Consider the following 19,412-nt stretch of genomic DNA (forward strand, 5'->3'; position numbering starts at 1 on the left):
GTAGATTATTTTGCCGCGAGACTGCGAGAGAGGCTATGGAATGACTATAAATCGATAAAATCATCTACTGCGCAAGTTCAAGGGCAGCACCTTTTGACGTGACACCAACTGCACTAGCTTACATGGAGTACCAGGAGAACATAGGCGCATAGGAGGCTAGGCTCAGGTACTATAAAACCATACAACATTTTTATGCCCAAGAGCATAAAAAGCAGTTTTACTCCGCTTATACGCTCGCTCGGCATAAAAAAGAACGTTACGAGCATGAGAAGTGTTTTTTTTAGGGTTCCGTACCTGAAAAGGAAAAACGGAACCCTTATAGGATCACTTTGTTGTCTGTCTGTCAAGAAACCTACAGGATACTTCCCGTTGACCTAGAATCATGAAATTTGGCAGATAGGTAGATCTTATAGCTGACATTTGGGGAAAAATCTGAAAACCGTGAATTTGTGGTTACATCACACAAAAAAAATTAAATTGTGGTCATGAACTAATAATTAGTATTTTCAATTTTCTAAGTAAGATAACTATATCAAATGGGGTATCATATGAAAGGTTTTCACCTGTGCATTCTAAAATAGATTTATTTTTATTTTTATATATCATAGTTTTGAATTATCCTGCAAAATGTCGAAAAAATACAACCGTAGTACGGAACCCACATTGCGCGAGCCTGACTCGCACTTGGCCGGTTATTTTTTCATTCAAACCTAATTTTAAAAGTGTTTCGAATGTTTACTAAGTTAAACCTCCACTGGTTTGGAATGTTCTTCCTACTGAGAAGAGCCAGCAACAAACTCTGAACGATTGGTAGGTACATCTAAATCTAAATATATAAAACTAACTGATCCCCGCGGCTTCGCCCGCGTCTTAAAATATAGCCTATGCCACTCAGGAATAATGTAGCTTTCTATTGGTGAAAGAATTTCAAAATCGGTTCAGTAGTTCTAGAGATTGCCCCCTACAAACAAACTTAACGACATTACCTCTTTATAATATTAAGTAATATAATAGACGAAAGGGTGACTGACTGACTGACTGATCTATCAACGCACAGCTCAAACGGATGGATCAGGCTGAAATTTGGCATGCAGACGTAGACATCCACTAAGAAAGGATTTTTGAAAATTCAACCCCTAAGGCGGTAACATAGGGGTTCGAAATTTGAGTAGTCCACGCGGACGAAGTCGCGGGCATAAGCTAGTAACTTATTTAAATATTTTTACAATTCTTAAGAAAATTCGCCCCGTGCGAAGCCAGGGCACGGATCATAGTCATATTAATTTAGGTAAACGCATTTTGTATTTACATACGAAGGCCATTAAAGTAATAAAAATATCATATTGAATAAACAAAGATTATATTATGTTTCTCGTATAACGCTCTCAAGTGCAGCGCGGACACAATGTTGCTGGCGTGTTTACTTGTGCTGCTGGTGCTGCTGGTGACTGTGCTGGCCAAAACCAGGTCGAAGAAGTTGTTGGATTTACACAGACAGATAAAAGTGGACTTTCCCTACATACCAGTCATAGGACATGCTTATAAATTCATCGGAAGCAATGAAGGTAGGCACTTAAAGTTATATTCTAATTTCTATAGCTTTTTAGGGTTCTGTACCTCAAAAGGAAAAACAGAACCCTTATAGGATCACTTTGTTGTCTGTCTGTCTGTCTGTCGGTCTGTCAAGAAACCTACAGGGTACTTCCCGTTGACCTAGAATAATAAAATTTGGCAGGTAGGTAGATCTTATAGCTGACATTAGGGAAAAAATCAGAAAACCGTGAATTTGTGGTTACGTCACACATAAAAAATTTAATTGTGGTCATGAACTAATAATTAATCAGCTGATAGAGCTGTTCAGTTGAAAGAAAGTTAGTAAGAAAGGAGTTTAGTGTAGTAGGTACCTACCGCTACATAGACAGAATGTGTATTGCCACTATAATTTTTTTTATAAAAATTTCAAAATGACCGCCATGAAAATTATAAAAAAAAAGTGTTATTTCTTGATGATGGTACGGAACCCTTCGTGTGTAGGCCCGACTCGCACTTGACCGATTTTTAAATAAGCCTGATATGAAACCCACCTTTATACTTGTTCGCCTTTGACTATAATCTCACGGCTTGTGGAGTCAGACGACACTTGATTTTTATTTTATTTTTATTTTATTTTTATTTTATTTTTATTTTATTTTTATTTTATTTTTATTTTATTTTTATTTTATTTTTATTTTATTTTTATTTTATTTTTATTTTATTTTTATTTTATTAGGAATCAATTTAATAAATTATAATCTTAAACTTAAGTAACTACAAGCTAATAAAAGGTTTTTACAATTAAATACTAAATTAAAAAAGAAAAATGAACACAATGGGGCCGATTCTCTTGTACACAATCTCTAAACTTAACTAAAATGACACCTCTAAATATATTGCTATCCCTTACATGATGTTGCTTGCGGAAAAGGATAGCACTAGATTTAGACCTGTAAATTTGGTTTAGTTTAGAGATTGTGTACAAGAGAATCGGCCCCAGTGACAGACTAAAACTAGATATAATTATTACGTTATACGGCTAGCAAATAAGTTTATTAAACTTTGGCGCACACTATTCACATTGCCATAAAATAAGTCTATGCTGGAGCTTCTTTCGTCAGTCTTTTGAACAGGAGCTACTTGAGGGTTCACTTAACATGCCCTCAAGATCTGACGCGCTCGATGAATATTTTTGATTCTATATTTTTTTATGTATAGACTCGCGCTTGACTGCAATTAGAACTTGGCAAGTGATGATGCAGCCTAAGATGGAAGGCGCCCTTCTACCCCTTCGTAGACCTGCCCATGCAGACCGGCAGATAAATATTTTTCTGATAACAGAAACACGTGGGGCACATACACTATTAATATCTGAAGTTAAGTCTGACTATTTGTTTACATTTTTGAAAAGTACACGCTCTTTCCACCAGTGAAAGGCCATACATCACATAACTTTTTAGCACCTAATCTTCACAACCCAATAGGTCGCGCTCGAGTAAATCCCTATTTAGTTTTTTGGGCTCCCGTACTATAAAGATGGATAGCGATTAATAAGGATGAAGAAGAAAAGACGTTTCGTGGAAGTAACTTGGGTTAACGACAACGTATTAAACCCGCTCGGTGTCTGCGGATCGATGGGGAAATGGAGAAGGGGACCGAGACCTACTAGTTTTCTTAAAATAGAAAAGATAATTTTCTCAAACATGCTTGGAAATGTGAGCATTATTTTGCCAACATTCTTCGCGATAAATCGAAATTGCTGTACTGGCCAAATACATGCGACTTGCGAGCAGCGGAAGGGAAAAGTTGTTTGAAAATATATAGGTATCTGTCGTGGTTTAGCGGCCCACATGTCCGTCCCTACGTCCTACACGTCCATCAATGCCTCTTTGGCTGGCCGCTGCAGTAATGTACTATATCTACTACGTATTTATGAACGTAACAGTGGATATGAGATAACTTAAGTACTTAAACTATTAGTGGTTTGCCTCGAGCGAAAATGTAAAATATGTCCTATCCTCCTAGGAGATTGTATCTACCAGATTCAACATTATAATATTTTGTATGTAGGTCGCTAAAACCAATACAAATTGTAGCTTCCGTTGGGGCCGCGCGTGCCCAGTAGAGGTCCATATAGAGGTTTTTTTTTAATTTTTAACCGACTTCAAAAAAAGGAGGAGGTTCTGAATTCGTCGGAATCTTTTTTTTGTAAATGTTTTATGTATGTTCCCCGATTACTCAAAGACGCCTGGACCGATTTTGAAAATTCTTTTTTTGTTTGAAAGGGTTATACTTCAAAGGTGGTCTCATTTAAATTTGGTGAAGATCTGATGAACATCTTCGAAGATAGATAATGGAACTCCTCAACGGATAAAACGGAAAAGAGTTAATATAGTTCCATATTAATATTTTTTGGGGTCGGTGCCAATGAAGTGCCATTGTGGAGTCTCAAAAAAATATGAAGTCTAGACGATTCGCGCAGCTAAAGCTTTGCACCGGCACCAAAAAGTATTATTATGGAACTATATTAACTCTTGTATACATAATATATTCGGTAATAAATTAAATTATTTTTCAATTTTTAGTGTTTGTGTATCGAAGTCGGTTTTTTTATGTAAAAATTTTTTTTTGTGAAATTTTCGGCATTGGACGATCGATTTACATTAATTACCTGGTTTTTGCGAGTTTGAAACATATATGTTTTAATTAATAATAATAAAATATATTAACAGAAGGGCTGGCTCATTTTTGCGCAACGGATCAGCCTGGCTGTCCAGCGCGGAAATGCAGCCAGTATTCTTGGCACCTTCCACGCGGTCATGATTTATGTAGTAATTAGATAAGGCTAGCTTTAAGTTTTATTGTAATATTAAAAAAAATAACAGTAATATTAATTCAAGGCTCTGAGAAATGGTTGGACGGACAGACAGACGTACCATTGCAGATCCACCCGAACACACCTGGGAACCTTGCCTCGTTGGGTCAGTAAATGTGAATGTTTGCAGATCGTATGCTGATGTTCGATGAGCTAGCTCGGCAAGCGTGCACCAACAAGCACGGCATGGCGAGCTTTTGGTTGGCGCACTACCTGTGTGTTTGTAAGTATTCATGATAAAAAAATGATAGCTAAATTATTACAATAATATTGATGTTATTGTTCAGTGCAGCGTCAAGCTACAACAAACAATACGTCAAACTACAACAAACAATACGTCAACCTACAACAAACGATACGTCAACCTACAACAAACGATACGTCAACCTACAACAAACAATACGTCAAACTACAACAAACAATACGTCAACCTACAACAAACAATACGTCAACCTACAACAAACAATACGTCAACCTACAACAAACGATACGTCAACCTACAACAAACAATACGTCAACCTACAACAAACAATACGTCAACCTACAACAAACAATACGTCAACCTACAACAAACAATACGTCAACCTACAACAAACAATACGTCAACCTACAACAAACAATACGTCAACCTACAACAAACGATACGTCAACCTACAACAAACAATACGTCAACCTACAACAAACAATACGTCAACCTACAACAAACAATACGTCAACCTACAACAAACAATACGTCAACCTACAACAAACAATACGTCAACCTACAACAAACAATACGTCAACCTACAACAAACGATACGTCAACCTACAACAAACAATACGTCAACCTACAACAAACAATACGTCAACCTACAACAAACAATACATCAACCTACAACAAACGATACGTCAACCTACAACAAACAATACGTCAACCTACAACAAACAATACGTCAACCTACAACAAACAATACGTCAAACTACAACAAACAATACGTCAACCTACAACAAACAATACGTCAACCTACAACAAACAATACGCGGAAATGTAATTACTTAGTATGTAGGTACATGGTAGGTATGTACTATAAATATACTATAGATACTAAGTAAAAAAAATATATTGTAGGAAGTTGAATTGAGTTTTAATAAAGCAATCGCTGAGTTTATTTGTTATTGTTGCCGGCTTAGAATGTCATTGCCGGCGGGAAGGCATTTCCAATCAGTAGTCAGTAGCAGGCAACAAATATTGTACATCGCCCTTTAGAAAGAGGTTTCGGCTTCGTAGAGCGCGCGTTGTCTCTGTCACTCATACCTATGTGACGTTTTGTCGGTCTCAGCGACAGAGACAAAGCTCTACGGCCTCTACGACACCGCTATCTCTTTCTAAAGTTCGATGTACAATATTTTCTGCCGGGTGCTGTAGATTCGCCCCGCGCAGCCGCACAGCCCCCCCCCTCCCCCTTCCCTTTTGCCTTTCATAAAACGTAACTACTGTATGTCTTGCAGCTTGCTTGCAGCTCGGCACAACCTGTCCGACCCAGGGGTATAGTACGCGACAGGGCGAGATGGCAACCGGAGTTTGAGACGCGCAGCATACCCGCACGTCACCCGCACTGTCCCGCATCGGGTTAGCGATAGTCCCCACCTCGATTGCCAACTCGACATGTCGCGTACTATGTAGAGACTTGCTATATCACAAGTTTTGTAATGGATATTTGGACATTTCAGCCGTGTCAGATCCTGCGACTGCAAGTGTGGTGCTGAAGAGTTTCCACGACAAGTGGCCCGTCACGCTCACCATGCGCCACCTGCTCGGCAACGGATCCGTCTTTGCGGAAGGTTCATTTACATTTTATTTTGCCATCATCATCCTCACCATCAAGGCGCAGCGTTGGAAGACCCGGCACTAGGTGGAAGGACGACATCAGACAAGTCGTAGGGAGCCGCTGGATGGCGGCAGCGTAAGACCGTGGCGTGGAAGTCCTTACAAGAGACCTATGTCCAGCGATGATGATGATGATGATCCTAAACATCATCAACCCATAGACGTCCACTGCTGGACATAGGTCTCTTGTAAAGACTTCCAGTTCCACACGCCACGGTCTTGCGACGCCCCGCCATCTAGCGGCTCCCTGTGACTCATTGTCGTCCGTCCTAGTGGGGGGTCTTCCAACACTATTAGTAAATTGTCCATTTATTTACTTGTTTGCGCATCTCGTAAAACACTAATTAGTAAGTAGATTAGTAAAAAATGTAAACAATTACCTCAATTTTGATCTAAAATTCGGTCCATTGGAGACCGAAATAAAGTTTGATTACTAAATTTTTTATTTCTTTCCATATTATAATCCGCGCCAATTAAATAGTCGTTCTTGAAGTTAACCGCAAGACGCGTCGTAGTAGCATTTTTAAGCGTCAGTGAGGCGTGCGATACGATCGAGCGGAACACGCCAGCAATCGCCCTGCGTTCATCATCTGCATTAGTGTGAGTGGTACATTCGTACACAATACACGAGCGCGTGCAACAATACCTGCGCGAGCTCGCACTTGCATCGTAGGTTAGACGCGACTATTTAAATGCCGGGAACTATATTATCAACTAATAGTAGATGGCACATCATTGCATTGTATGGGCATTATGCGTCTATTTAATATAGGTATGTTATATCTTATAATTTTTAAATAAGTAAATATTCATAACTAACAAACACACACTCTCTCTCTCTTATTTTTTATAGAAGAAATATGGCGCCTCCGGCGAAAAATTCTTGTTCCAGTTTTTAATTCTAAATATTGCGACAAATTTGTCAAAATCTTTGAACGAAACAATAAAATAATGATGGATAACCTGAGTGCAGTTGTGGACAAGGGAGACTTCTCTATGTGGGACTTTTTCAGAGCCTACACACTGGACTCAGCTTTTGGTATGGATTTCATAAATAAAATATTATTGGGTTCTATCTGACATAAAAAGAGTATAATTTGAGCTATTCATCTCAAATAAAACTCTTTTGCTTAACTACATGTTTTTTGACAGCCTTTTGGGAGGTAAGGGTTTCGATCCCTGACACACATCTCCAACTTTTCGGAGAACTTATTTATGTTTTAAGCATTTAAAATATCATTTGGTTTAATAGGAGGAAACCTACATGACTGAGAGTTCTCCTTAATTTTCTCGATGATATATGAAGTCTGTCAATTCGCACTTGGCCAGCGTCATAACAGCGCGAGCGTGGTGGATAATGGTATATGCTAAAACTCTTGTCATTCTGAGAGGAAACCCTGCCGCTCGATTGCGGAAGAAGGACAGCTACGATGTCGCGATCACAATCACCTGATTGTACTTACTTTGATGCTCACTCACTAAGTCACTATTGGCTAGAACGTAACAATAATCGCACAAATTCAGCCAATCACAACAATTGAGATTGTAATAGTGATTGATGCGCGTTCTCAGTAGTGATCCGGCGATGGGTTGATAATGATTATGAATGATTTTAGATATGACTTTTGGTGAAAACTTGAACGTCCAGAAGAATCCAAGTCATCCGTTCGCCTTAGCATTTCAAGATTACTTCAAGAACTGCGCGGCGCGAGTGTGCCAGCCCTGGCTGTTCAGCAACGTGCTGTATGACATGCTGCCCGTGGGCGCCAAACAGAACCGCAACAAGAAACTCATTTGGGACTGTCTAGAGAACGTAAGTATCATGTTTATGACTATTGAGTGAGATATCTGTAAAGCAGTCTGCATTCCTAGTTTCGAAAGGTAACTGCAGCTATTAAGCTATAATCTAAATCCTTTTCGATAACCCTGCGCGATATAATAACTCTACCATAAAAAAAGATACAATAATTGGTACATATTTTGTATAAGTCCCGCAAATTGCTAATGCTCGTGGCCGCCATTTTAGTGACGTCAGCACTGGACTAAGGTTTCAAGCTGATGGTAGGTATACTTTTATTTCGGCTGACGTCAAAATAGCGTCATTTCGTTGTTAATGAGACATGGTCAATAGCAATTTGCGGAACTTTACTACTTTTTTTGGACAAAAGCCACTTAACAAAAGTACCTTGAGTTCAGACATTAACAACAATTTGCCATGAACGCTATATAATCACTTCCCATATTATAAATGCGAAAGTGTGATTGTTTATTGGTTTGACCTTCGATGACGTTGCAACGCAGCGCAATGGGGCAGCGTCTGCATTTATATAGCTGAAGACTGGGAGAGTGACATACGCTTCTTTCTATTCCGCAAAATAAAGAGTTTCCACGGGATTTTTAAAGAGCTGCGAAATGACGAGCATCAGCTAAGTAGTAATCAATAGTTTGAGTACTAGAGGGCTGGTTCATAATACTGCCAGTTTATAATAATAATTTACAATGTTTTTTGTAGCTCATCCAAAAGAAAAAGACATTATCAAAAGAACAAATCGAAAATACAATGGAACACGATACTAGTAAGTACCACCAGGTGAAGTTTGCATTTGTTTCAATTATCTAATTAAATCAATTGAATTCATGTTCATATAATGAAATTAAGTGAATTCATGTTTATCTAATGAAATTAATTGAATTCATGTTTATCTAACGAAATTAATTCAATTCATGTTTATCAAATGAAATTAATTCAATGCATGTTTCAGGAAATTCCCGTAGTGGACAATTTAAATCTTTCCTGGATCTTTTGATTGAATTCTCTGGCGGCTACACGGACACCGAGCTCCGGGAGGAGACGTTAGTGCTGATCCTAGCGGGCACCGACACTAGCGCCACTACCCTGTGCCTCGCCTCCGTGATGCTGGCGAACCATCCTGAAGTGCAAGATAGAGTTCATCAAGAGTTAGTATTTGAACAATCGGCAGTGAGTTAAAACATTTTTATTTTATTTTTTGACTAGCTTTTCAAACATCGGGGACCGAACGTAGAACCACTCAATACTAAACAAACTAAAAATAAAATGAAGCTATCTAACATCTATCTACGAAGGACCCTCGAGCATTTTGGTGCTGTCGCAAAAAGAACGCCAGCAATTTTGAAAAACTCGTAGTAACTGGTAAGATCGAAGTAAAGAGACCCCGCGGGCTCAGCCCGAGGCGTTGCTCACACCAAAGTAAACAAGAGAAGCGGCCGACACATCTATCTACGTTGCAATCCACGCAGTAGGAAATAGAGAGAAAATGAAGATATCATTGTAAGAGTCGTATCAAAGGGGAACCGCGATCCTCGAAGTTGAGGCAGCGACGCAGGAACAAGGACTAGCTTCTATGATTATCATAAACTGCTTAACCATCATAAATAGTGCCTTTGGTAAAATACGTAACTTTAATAAGAGAACCATAAAATACATATTGCTTATATCAGCCAAATACGGCAGTGTGATGATCAAAAGTTATTAAAATTTTGATCATCACAATTGACTGACCAATCATTTCAATATCAAAATGCATCTTAAACCATTAGAACCGTCTAATATTTCAATTGGAACCAACTACTTAGACAGAAACCTTAGATTTATTGTGTAGGTTCTCTTTTTATCGAATAATAATTTTAAGAAAAAAATTCATTGAGTACGCCAGGAGGTCTTAGATATTTGAAAAACATGTTTCATTTCAGGATTAAAGAAGTTTTAGGTGATTCAGAGAGATCATTGCACAATTTAGCGAAGCTGAAGTACTTGGACGCCGTGGTGAAGGAGACCATGCGCCTGTACCCCCCCGCGCCCGTCACCATCAGGAGGTGCGACAAGGACTTAGAGCTACGTGAGTGCAACTCCACCAAATCTGTAATAATTGTAACCGTAGGATGTATTTTGAATTATAATTTTGTCATAAGCCACAGTCCAAAAACATGATTAGTAAACTTAGGAAGGAAAGAGAACAAAGTAGAAATGCCAATATTTCTACTAACATTTATAGAAGCACTCTTTGCGCATCGTATTTTCATTGCTGAGGGTTGTGACTCCTTTCTATTAATAATTATTCTCGCATAATTATAATACAATCCAATCGATTGCAATGCGTTGTCACAACTAAGCCATACATGTTCCTCGACTAGGTCACACGTTCCTTAGAAACACGGACTCTGTGTATGTCGTGTTAGTGGCATGGTGTAAGAATAAGTATTTACCTACTGTTCCCAAAGTAATCTTTACGACGCAGTTCATTTTTACTACAGACATAACACATAACGCATAACTGAGAAGGTTCCAGCGGTAGTGGAGCGGTGCGGGAGGGTGTGATGACGTGACGCAGCTCGGTGATTCGTCAACTTGTGACAACTGTCACCCTTCGCGCAGCTCCACTACCGCAGGAACCTCCTCAATTATGAGCCATGGTTATACTTACTTTAGCTTCTGGCCTTGTCCTCAATGAGGGCTGCTACTTCCTCCTGAACATCTGGGGCGTGCACCGCAACCCTGGCTGCTGGGGCGCGGACGCGGACGAGTTCAGGCCGGAGCGCTTCCTCAGCGCCACGCCGGACCAGCTCGCGGCCTTCATGCCGTTCGGCCACGGACCACGGAGCTGCACCGGTAAGAATAGATTTATCCCACCATTCCCATCGCGTTAGGTGTTTTTACTAAGATTCTGGTCATTGGAAATACTATGATTTGTTTGATTCAAGCAGTATTACAATTGAGGGATTGTAACTAGGAGTTAAATCATGAAGTCTATGCTTGCCCACAATATCAATGAACCATCAACAGCTCCTAAATCCCCACGGCTATGTGGCTAAAGACTACAAGTAGGTACTTTGTATCATCAGGGTTGAAGGTTGGGACTTGGAGTTCAATCATGAAATCGTTGGGACTTGGAGTTCAAACATCAACAGTTCCTAAACTCCCACGTCTTTAGATGCAGTACCCAGCACCATCATTGTTGAGTTGGAGTTCACTCATGACGTCGTTTCTGAATCTCCACAGCTTAGGTAGGCAGCATAAGGATTAAGGATCCATACAATTTTTTTTTTGGATCCAATTCCTTTCGCAAACCTCCTCTAGTTTTTACAATTCAGTCTAGAAACTATGGAGAAATTGGTGTAGGTAAGTACCTACATCGGTGTAGCCTGTTTGGAACATATTTAAGTAGTTCGATAAGGAAGGTAGGGTAGGGCTTTCTTAGGTAGGACCTCAGGTTAGTTACACGTGGTGGTCCCATAAGAAATTCTGGATCCAACTCCTCAATCCTGATGCTGCAGGGGTACCGCCCGCCTGAGTTATCAAGATTGAGGAAGTGTTCATAGTGAATTAATGTTGTAGGTAACAAGCAACGACTTTGTGTTTAAACTCCAAGTCCCAATTCCTCAACCCTGATGATGTAGAGTACAGCACCTCTAAACTATAGCGATTCACGAACTGCGGATGATACAATATTATTTTTGGTGCAAAGCATTGACTACACCGTTGAACTTTGGATACTGAACTCCTAAGCCGTGGGGATTTGGAAAGTTTTGTTGGTGAATTGATATTTTAGGTACCAAGCAATTACTACTTACACTAAAAAGTTTAAAATAAAAAATATATTAAAAAACCGACTTCCAAAACCACTACAAAGCATAAAATAAGCTAGAAATCAAAGCGTGAAGCTCGGCCGACTTCGAAATACATACACGTGTAGAAACAAAAGTTATTTTTTACTTTGTAGTGGTTTTGGAAATCAGTTTTTTAAATATATTTTTTTTGCAGGTTTACAATTAGCTTTAACTTCGATCAAGTTGTCTCTGGCGGAACTAATGCGTCGCTATTGCGTCACGCCTGCCACCAGCTACGAGTACAGCCAGCAGAAGCCGCTGCGAGTCACCTTCGACATCATGCTCAAACACGTGCACCAGTTTAAAGTGCAGTTGGAGAACAGACGCTGAGTTAATTGATTGCGCCAAAAATAGTTTACGGATTTTGGTTTTTAGTAGTCGTGATTCATATCAAGTTTCTTGCCAACTCCTAGTCCTTTAACCTTCTATTTAATGTGGGTAACCTAATTATAAACAAATAAATACTATTTTAATAATTTTGATTTTGTTAATAATCTTGTCAATCTGAAGTCTGAACCTCTATGATATGAACTGGAAATGAAGCAATTATTTCCGTTGTGCACTCCAGTAAAGTAAGCAATTAGGTCGTCGTCGTCGACTCCTCGCCCGGCGCTTGTGGCTATTGAGTGGTGACAGGCATTCATTGCGTCACCGACTGCAGTGTCCTGTCCTAGGCCTGCTCTACACTACACGGTCTAGTAGGTGAGTCGGCTTTGTTACGGATGGATTCATTGAAAATAACACAAAGAAAGTTCTGATTAATGACGTGTAACACGTCATAAGTGATGTAGAGGCCTCCTGTAGGGCGATTGTCTAAAACCTGCATCAATCATTATTACAATCTCAATGCTTCTGATTGGCTGAATTTGTGCGATGCTCGTTGCAACAACGCATTGTAGCCAATAGTGAGCGAGCGTCAACCAATCAGAGATGATTGTAATAATGATTGATGCAGGTTTTAGACAATCGCCCTACCGCAATCGCGCAGCTGAGTAAAGCCGGAGCGAAGGCTCGTGCCAAGCCGCGGCGTGGGGGGGGGGGTCAACTAATATTGCAACAATAATTTTAAAACCTGTATTTAGTATCAAACCGGTATGACGTGTTAAAAATATGTTTGTTACTTACTTTAAATCTTTCCTAGATACCTACTCGTAGAATAAAACAAAGTTGCAATTTGCGTTTGTCTGTGTATACCGTATACCTACGCTAAAAACTTCTACACTCCTATAGGTACATTTCAATGCGGTTTTTGCCATTATCCACCATTGAAAGATCATTAGGAGGTTTGTATCGTATAAAATATTCCCATTTAGTAGTACGTAACTAGTAAGTAGATATTTTAGAAGTAGATTTTTAAGACACCCTCTATCAATCCGCAATTGGCCAGCGTGCTAGACTGTGGCGAAAACTATTCTGAAAGGAGACCCATGCTCAGTAGTGAGCCAGCGATGGGTTGATGACGATAAACAAAGACATTTAGGGCCTGTTTTTCCACCTCCAGATTAACTTTATCTAACGAATAAATATGACGTTATGACAGTTTTTGTATTGGGATTCTGTCAAAGTGTCTTATCTGCTAGATAAAGTTTATCTGGTGCTTGTGGAACGCCCTTAGGGCGCTAAATAGTATGCATTGATGTAGGGGCAATGCTGCGTAACCAAAAAGATACCCAGATTTCTAGCTTCGAGGCGGTACATCAACTACAGAGTTGTAAGTACCTACCTAGCTCTAAAAATGTCTATAAAAAGTTCATGATAAAGGACTAGCTTCGAATCTCCTAATAAGAAAATGGCTCATAACAGATACCTACGTTAACCTTTTTTGCATGTTTTCTTAACAGCGTGCGACGCTGGGGTGCGTAAACATAATGTATCGCTAATTTGGGTAAAACCATTCGAATATTTACTGAAGAACGAAGGTCATCACAATTTTTATAACGAAGAATGATTTAGGCAAAGGTAAGATATTCACTATTACGTTTTTAAGTGCCGCTCGGACACAATGTTGCTGGCGTGTTTACTTGTGTTGTTGGTGCTGCTGGTGGTCGTGCTGGCCAAAACCAGGTCGAAGAAGTTGTTGGATTTACACAGACAGATAAAAGTGGACTTTCCCTACATACCAGTCATAGGACATGCTTATAAGTTTATCGGAAATAATGAAGGTAAAGTTTTTTAAAGTGTGTTTATTAAAATATTTTGTAACATTTTTAAATTCACGGAAACAAACCCCAGATACAAATTAGATGAAAAGAGATCGAAATCAATGGTTCTTGAAACAAAGGAGATTTGTAAAAATTGGGGATGAAATAAGTCTACACAATCCATACTTCCATACCTACTAATATTATAAATGCGAATGTGTGTCAGTCTGTCTATCTGTCTGTCCGTCCGTCTGTCTTCTAGCTTTCCATCATCCGTTTAACCGATTTTGACGACATTTGGTACAGAGATATAGCTTCCATCCCGGGGAAGGACAGGCTACTTTTTATCCCGGAAAATCAAACAGTTCCCACAGGATTTTTAAAGATTGAAACTCACGCGGACGAAGTCGCGGGCATCACCTAGTATAATATAAATTATATTCAATTAACTGACTTTACACTTACTGTGACAATATTATGGACGAACAGCTTAAACCACTGGATCTGGAAACTCGACATTTTGCATGTTTATTTTCTCCATAACGCAAATCCCCAATAAAGAGTGGACTTAAAACAATCCACTCGAGCGAAGCAATAGATGGTTCCGCTAAAAACGAATGTTTGTAGGTCGCATGATGATGTTCGACGAGCTTGCTCGGCAAGCGTACACAAACAAGCATGGCATGGCGAGCTTCTGGATAGAGAATTACTTGTGCATTTGTGAGTATAAAGTATAACCATGCCAATTAGTAAATTGGTAAGAGTTCAATTACGTGATATCTACTTGATAGGTATCTTGCTTACCTGTAGAGTAAGACCTTAGAAGAATAGCATTAGAAATCACGTCATGCATTGCCGGACACATCATCGTGGTAGCCCCCTGCCAAGCCAGACACCCTTCAATAAGGGCGTGAATATGTTTGTGACCATGATCGAAACTTCATAGTCGTTCTTCCCTGTGTTGGGGACAATACGCAGAGATACTTTCAGCGTTTATAAAATAACGAAGGTCTGGCACGCGCTGGCTCTTAGCACGTAAAGTTGCTATGAAAAAAATGAGCTTTTTTCATACCGAGGCATTTCAAAACTATTTTTATCGTGATAAATGACAAAGTATTAAAATTGCGTGGAAATCAATCTGGAAACATGTTTAATATTAGTGGAAACATGATGAAATACATATTGTCGTATTTTTATTTAATTTCAATTTATTCCAGCAATATCAGATCCTGTGACCGCAAGTGTAGTGCTGAAGAACTTCTCCGACAAGTGGCCGATCACAGTGCCGATGCGGCACCTTATCGGCAACGGATCCGTGTTCGGGGAAGGTTTGCTGGAATTTGTATTGAAAAGAAAAAGTTACTTAATAAAAACTGTAATCCGTCTACGGAAAAATAGAAACAAATAAAAATTGTAACTTAACTAGGTATAAATAAAATAAACTAAAAAGTTAGGAACAAGATAGGTATTCGGAGCTATCATGGCCTTGAGTAAAAATAAGTACTTTGATGTGTATTGTGTAAGATATACCTGTTTATTTAGGTGTATCGAAGTCTTCTGGCACTTTCACTTCTGGCACTTTCACTTCTGGCACTTTCACTTCTGGCACTTTCACAGCAATAACGTTATAATTCCATTTCAGATGCCGTATTGTTACCAAATTTCAAATTTATTCTACTTACATATTTTTATTCATTAAGTATATTGCAAAACGGTGCTCCAAGTTTTCAATGTCAACTAAAGCATGAAATAATAGGAACCACTACGAAGCTAAATCCATAGATGTATGCGTTTGTCTGTTTTTGGTGTTGGTTTTTTGTTTCATCGAGTTTCAAATCACAACGGTTGAGAAACATTAGATTGAAAACATTATTAATAGTTCAGTTTATGAACTGTTGCGCAACGAGCGTTATTAAAACACAAACTTGTATGTTGAATAGAATCACAGTATTGTTTTAGTACCCAGTTATATGCAGTTTCATACAACACTCGTATCAGCTTTAAATCAAATTCGTAGGATCTTGGTAACATGGCGTCAAAATCAAAGATTAAGTACTTAGTGAAGTCACGTAAATAAAATAATATCCACTTGTTATATTTTTACAGAAGAAATATGGCGTCTTCGGCGAAAAATTCTTATTCCAGTATTCAATTCCAAATATTGCGATTATTTTGTCAAAATCTTTGAACGAAACAACAAAACATTGATGGAGAAGCTGACAGCTGTTGTAGACAAAGGTGACTTTTCGACGTGGGAATATTTTAGTGCCTACACTTTGGAGTCTGCTTTTGGTATGAATTTCAGAAACAATATTATATTACTTATTATTGGGTTTTATGTAGCATTAAGAAAATGTATGAATTATTTTAGAAATGACTTTTGGTGAAAACTTGAAAGTTCAGAAGAATCCAAATCATCCGTTCGCCGTAGCCTTCCAAGATTACTTCAAAAACGGTGCGGCGCGGGTGTGCCAGCCCTGGCTTTACTGTAACGTGCTGTACGAGCTGCTGCCCGTGGGCGCCAAACAGAACCGCAACAAGAAAGTTATCTGGGATTGTGTCGAGGACGTAAGTATCACGTTGATGACTTGACTGATTATTATGATTGTCTAAGAATTATTATTTTTTACCTTTTCCTACATCCATGTGTCTTCTGACATATAATATACAGTCTGCAGATTGCAGATATGTCAGACAAGCATAGAATCTCAATCTTTTCCGATTACTTTAAAATCTATTCATTTAATAAAACTGTGCCTTTTATGGCTGGCTTAGTAAACGATTGTAATAGCTTGAAGTTAGAAAGATTGATTCATCAAATTCTTGGCCGTTAATAATAATCTAAAATGATTTTTAGCTGATTAAAAAGAAAAAGATGCTATCCAAAGAACCACTCGAGAACACAATTGGACACGATACCAGTAAATATCAACAGTTTCAATCTTTGCATTGATTTTAGTAAAACGATTGAAATTAATTGAGATAATCTTTCAGAAGATACCCAGGGTGGTCAATTTAAATCTTTCTTGGATCTCTTGATTGAGTTCTCTGGTGGGGAGGCTGGGTACACAGACACTGAGCTCCGGGAGGAGACGCTGGTCCTGATCCTGGCGGCCACTGACAGCACTGCCACTGCTCTGTGCCTCGCTACCGTGCTGCTGGCCAACCACCCCGAAGTACAAGACAAGGTTTTTCAAGAGTTAGTACAAGAAGCTGATTTGGATACGAACTAAATTTTAGTGAATTCCCTACCTTTTCTTACCAATGAAATAAAAAAAAGGAAACATTTTAGTTTGGAATTGTCAATAGGTGCCATCTTCATCATGGTGTTTAGTTTTATAGCGTAACACTAAAAGTTGTCAAATCATTCACCGTCTTTTTTAAGCCAACTAACATTGTTTTCCAATGCCTTTAACTACAACTTCACAATTTCAACAAGAACAATAAACTCAGCCAAAATATCGTACATTTTAAACAACTGAATCTAGGAACTTGCAATTTTTCATAGGTTTTCTCTTTCACGTCACAAGACAACGTCATAGTAAACAATTTAGTAAATGTCCGTCCTGAAGAAGTATTTTTAAAAATTTGTCCCAAGCGAGGCCAAAGTGGGTCAAGTAGTCTTAATATTGAAAAACATGTTTCATTTCAGGATCAAGGAAGTTTTGGGTGATTCAGAGAGATCGCTGGACAATTTAGCGAAGCTGAAGTACTTGGACGCCGTGGTGAAGGAGACCATGCGCCTGTACCCCCCCGCGCCCGTCACCATCAGGAGGTGCGACAAGGACTTAGAGCTACGTGAGTGCAACGCTAGTAAGCCAATAGTACTTAGGATGAATTTTGAATTACCATCTAAATATATAAAAGGAAAAGGTGACTGACTGGCTGACTGACTGACTGACTGAATGAGTGACTGACTGATCTATCAACGTACAGCTCAAACTACTGGACGGATCGGGCTGAAATTTGGCATGCAGATAGCTATTATGACGTAGGCATCCGCTAAGAAAGGATTTTTGAAAATTCAACCCCTAAGGGGGTTAAATAGGGGTTTGAAATTTGTGTAGTTCACGCGGACGAAGTCGCGAGCATAAGCTAGTTTTGTTATAAACCACAGAACAAAAAAAAAAACAATTGTTAATAATGTAGAAGGTAAAATGTGACGACCTTGTTGCCTCACAGAAATCTTTTCCAGGCAACCAAATGAAATAAGCAACTAAACAATAGTAAAATCTGCGAATAAAATCATCAAGTAAATCCACACTTTCGAATTTGTCGAATGAGCTGAATAACATCGTACATATTATTGAAGGCACGTGAACATCTAGACGAACGCTCGAGACCTTATCTCACCTACAACTGTACCGCTTCGCCAATATTTGTGTTTCTATTTTTAGAAACACCTTCTCTATAATTTTTGCGTATGATCGTTAATTGATCTGTTAGTTTTATGGTGTTAAATTTGGTGTGTACTGTATCCAAAGTAAATCTTACTTTTGAGTTGAGCCAATAGATAAGTCTAATATGTATCTACTACAAATGACAGCTTCTGGCCTTGTCCTCAACGAGGGCTGCTACTTCCTCCTGAACATCTGGGGCGTCCACCGCAACCCTGGCTGCTGGGGCGCGGATGCGGATGAATTCAAGCCGGAGCGCTTCCTCAGCGCCACGCCAGACCAGCTCGCGGCCTTCATGCCGTTCGGCCACGGACCACGGAGCTGCACCGGTAACAAACGATTTATACCATCACCAGCAATCTTATCAGGTGTTTTGCTAAGATGAAAATACTACATATAATTTGATTAGGCTTAACAAAACTTACGTGTCTGTGTTACTGTACGCTGTATATCATCACCTCTACTTTTGCTTTATTTTTAGGCTTACACTTGGCTTTAACATCAATCAAGTATTCTCTGGTGGAGTTGACGCGTCGCTATCGCGTCACGCCTGCCAGCAGCTACGAGTACAGCCAGCAGAAGCCGCTGCGAGTCACCTTCGACATCATGCTGAAGCACGTGCACCAGTTCAAAGTGCAGTTGGAAAACAGACGCTGAGTTTTGATCATGTTTTGATTGACTGCACCGAAAGGATTATATTGATTTTGCATTTCATTGCGGTTTTTCTTGTTGGGATTCATATGTCTCGTTCAAGCGTCTCGTTAACTCTTGTGCCTTCCCCTACTGCCAAGAGCGAAGGTGTCATGCGTTTCATGTTCTTCATACAATTCCACAGCATCAAGAAAGCTTATTTTGTTCTGTCTACAATTTTTCTTTTAAAATACACAACCGTATTACAGAGTCGCCCTCAAAGTTTCATAAAATGTGTCTGGCTGCGGGTTGCCGCCATACTG

At 39.3% G+C, this 19,412-nt stretch overlaps 2 protein-coding genes across 5 annotated transcripts in view; both read left to right on the forward strand.

The window, feature by feature from the left end:
• Nucleotides 1-12,375, forward strand: part of LOC117987251 (cytochrome P450 4d2-like) — a 62,247-nt gene extending 49,872 nt beyond the window's left edge. For 2 of the 4 annotated variants that reach the window (XM_069502398.1, XM_069502399.1), the window contains 9 exons: nucleotides 4,539-4,631; nucleotides 6,119-6,229; nucleotides 7,129-7,314; nucleotides 7,892-8,088; nucleotides 8,788-8,851; nucleotides 9,038-9,233; nucleotides 10,008-10,153; nucleotides 10,744-10,923; nucleotides 12,076-12,375. In XM_069502398.1, coding sequence (XP_069358499.1) covers nucleotides 4,544-4,631; nucleotides 6,119-6,229; nucleotides 7,129-7,314; nucleotides 7,892-8,088; nucleotides 8,788-8,851; nucleotides 9,038-9,233; nucleotides 10,008-10,153; nucleotides 10,744-10,923; nucleotides 12,076-12,251 — 1,344 coding nt within the window. In that variant the 5' untranslated portion in view covers nucleotides 4,539-4,543 and the 3' untranslated portion in view covers nucleotides 12,252-12,375. Of the gene's footprint in view, nucleotides 1-1,373; nucleotides 1,566-4,538; nucleotides 4,632-6,118; nucleotides 6,230-7,128; nucleotides 7,315-7,891; nucleotides 8,089-8,787; nucleotides 8,852-9,037; nucleotides 9,234-10,007; nucleotides 10,154-10,743; nucleotides 10,924-12,075 lie in introns of those variants that run through there. The other 2 variants (XM_034974209.2, XM_069502397.1) reach the window with 2 other exon arrangements.
• A 1,548-nt stretch (nucleotides 12,376-13,923) lies between these two features.
• LOC117987252 (cytochrome P450 4C1-like) lies at nucleotides 13,924-19,116 on the forward strand. Its single transcript, XM_069502077.1, has 10 exons — nucleotides 13,924-14,083; nucleotides 14,690-14,782; nucleotides 15,280-15,390; nucleotides 16,169-16,354; nucleotides 16,434-16,630; nucleotides 16,920-16,983; nucleotides 17,060-17,261; nucleotides 17,715-17,860; nucleotides 18,609-18,788; nucleotides 18,941-19,116. Exons 1-10 carry the CDS (start codon nucleotides 13,924-13,926, stop codon nucleotides 19,114-19,116), a joined length of 1,515 nt encoding a protein of 504 aa, XP_069358178.1.
• Nucleotides 19,117-19,412: the final 296 nt, after the last annotated feature.

The sequence above is a fragment of the Maniola hyperantus genome, chromosome 12 (assembly GCF_902806685.2).
Source record: "Maniola hyperantus chromosome 12, iAphHyp1.2, whole genome shotgun sequence".
Taxonomy (NCBI): Eukaryota; Metazoa; Arthropoda; class Insecta; order Lepidoptera; family Nymphalidae; genus Maniola; species Maniola hyperantus.

Bases quoted from the DNA above. Each gene is read 5' to 3' on its own strand.
- LOC117987252 (XM_069502077.1), top strand. From the start codon at position 13,924: ATGTTGCTGGCGTGTTTACTTGTGTTGTTGGTGCTGCTGGTGGTCGTG. The intron at 14,783-15,279 runs GTGAGTATAAAG...AATTTATTCCAG, and splicing joins AGAGAATTACTTGTGCATTT to CAATATCAGATCCTGTGACC. The intron at 18,789-18,940 runs GTAACAAACGAT...CTTTATTTTTAG, and splicing joins CGGACCACGGAGCTGCACCG to GCTTACACTTGGCTTTAACA.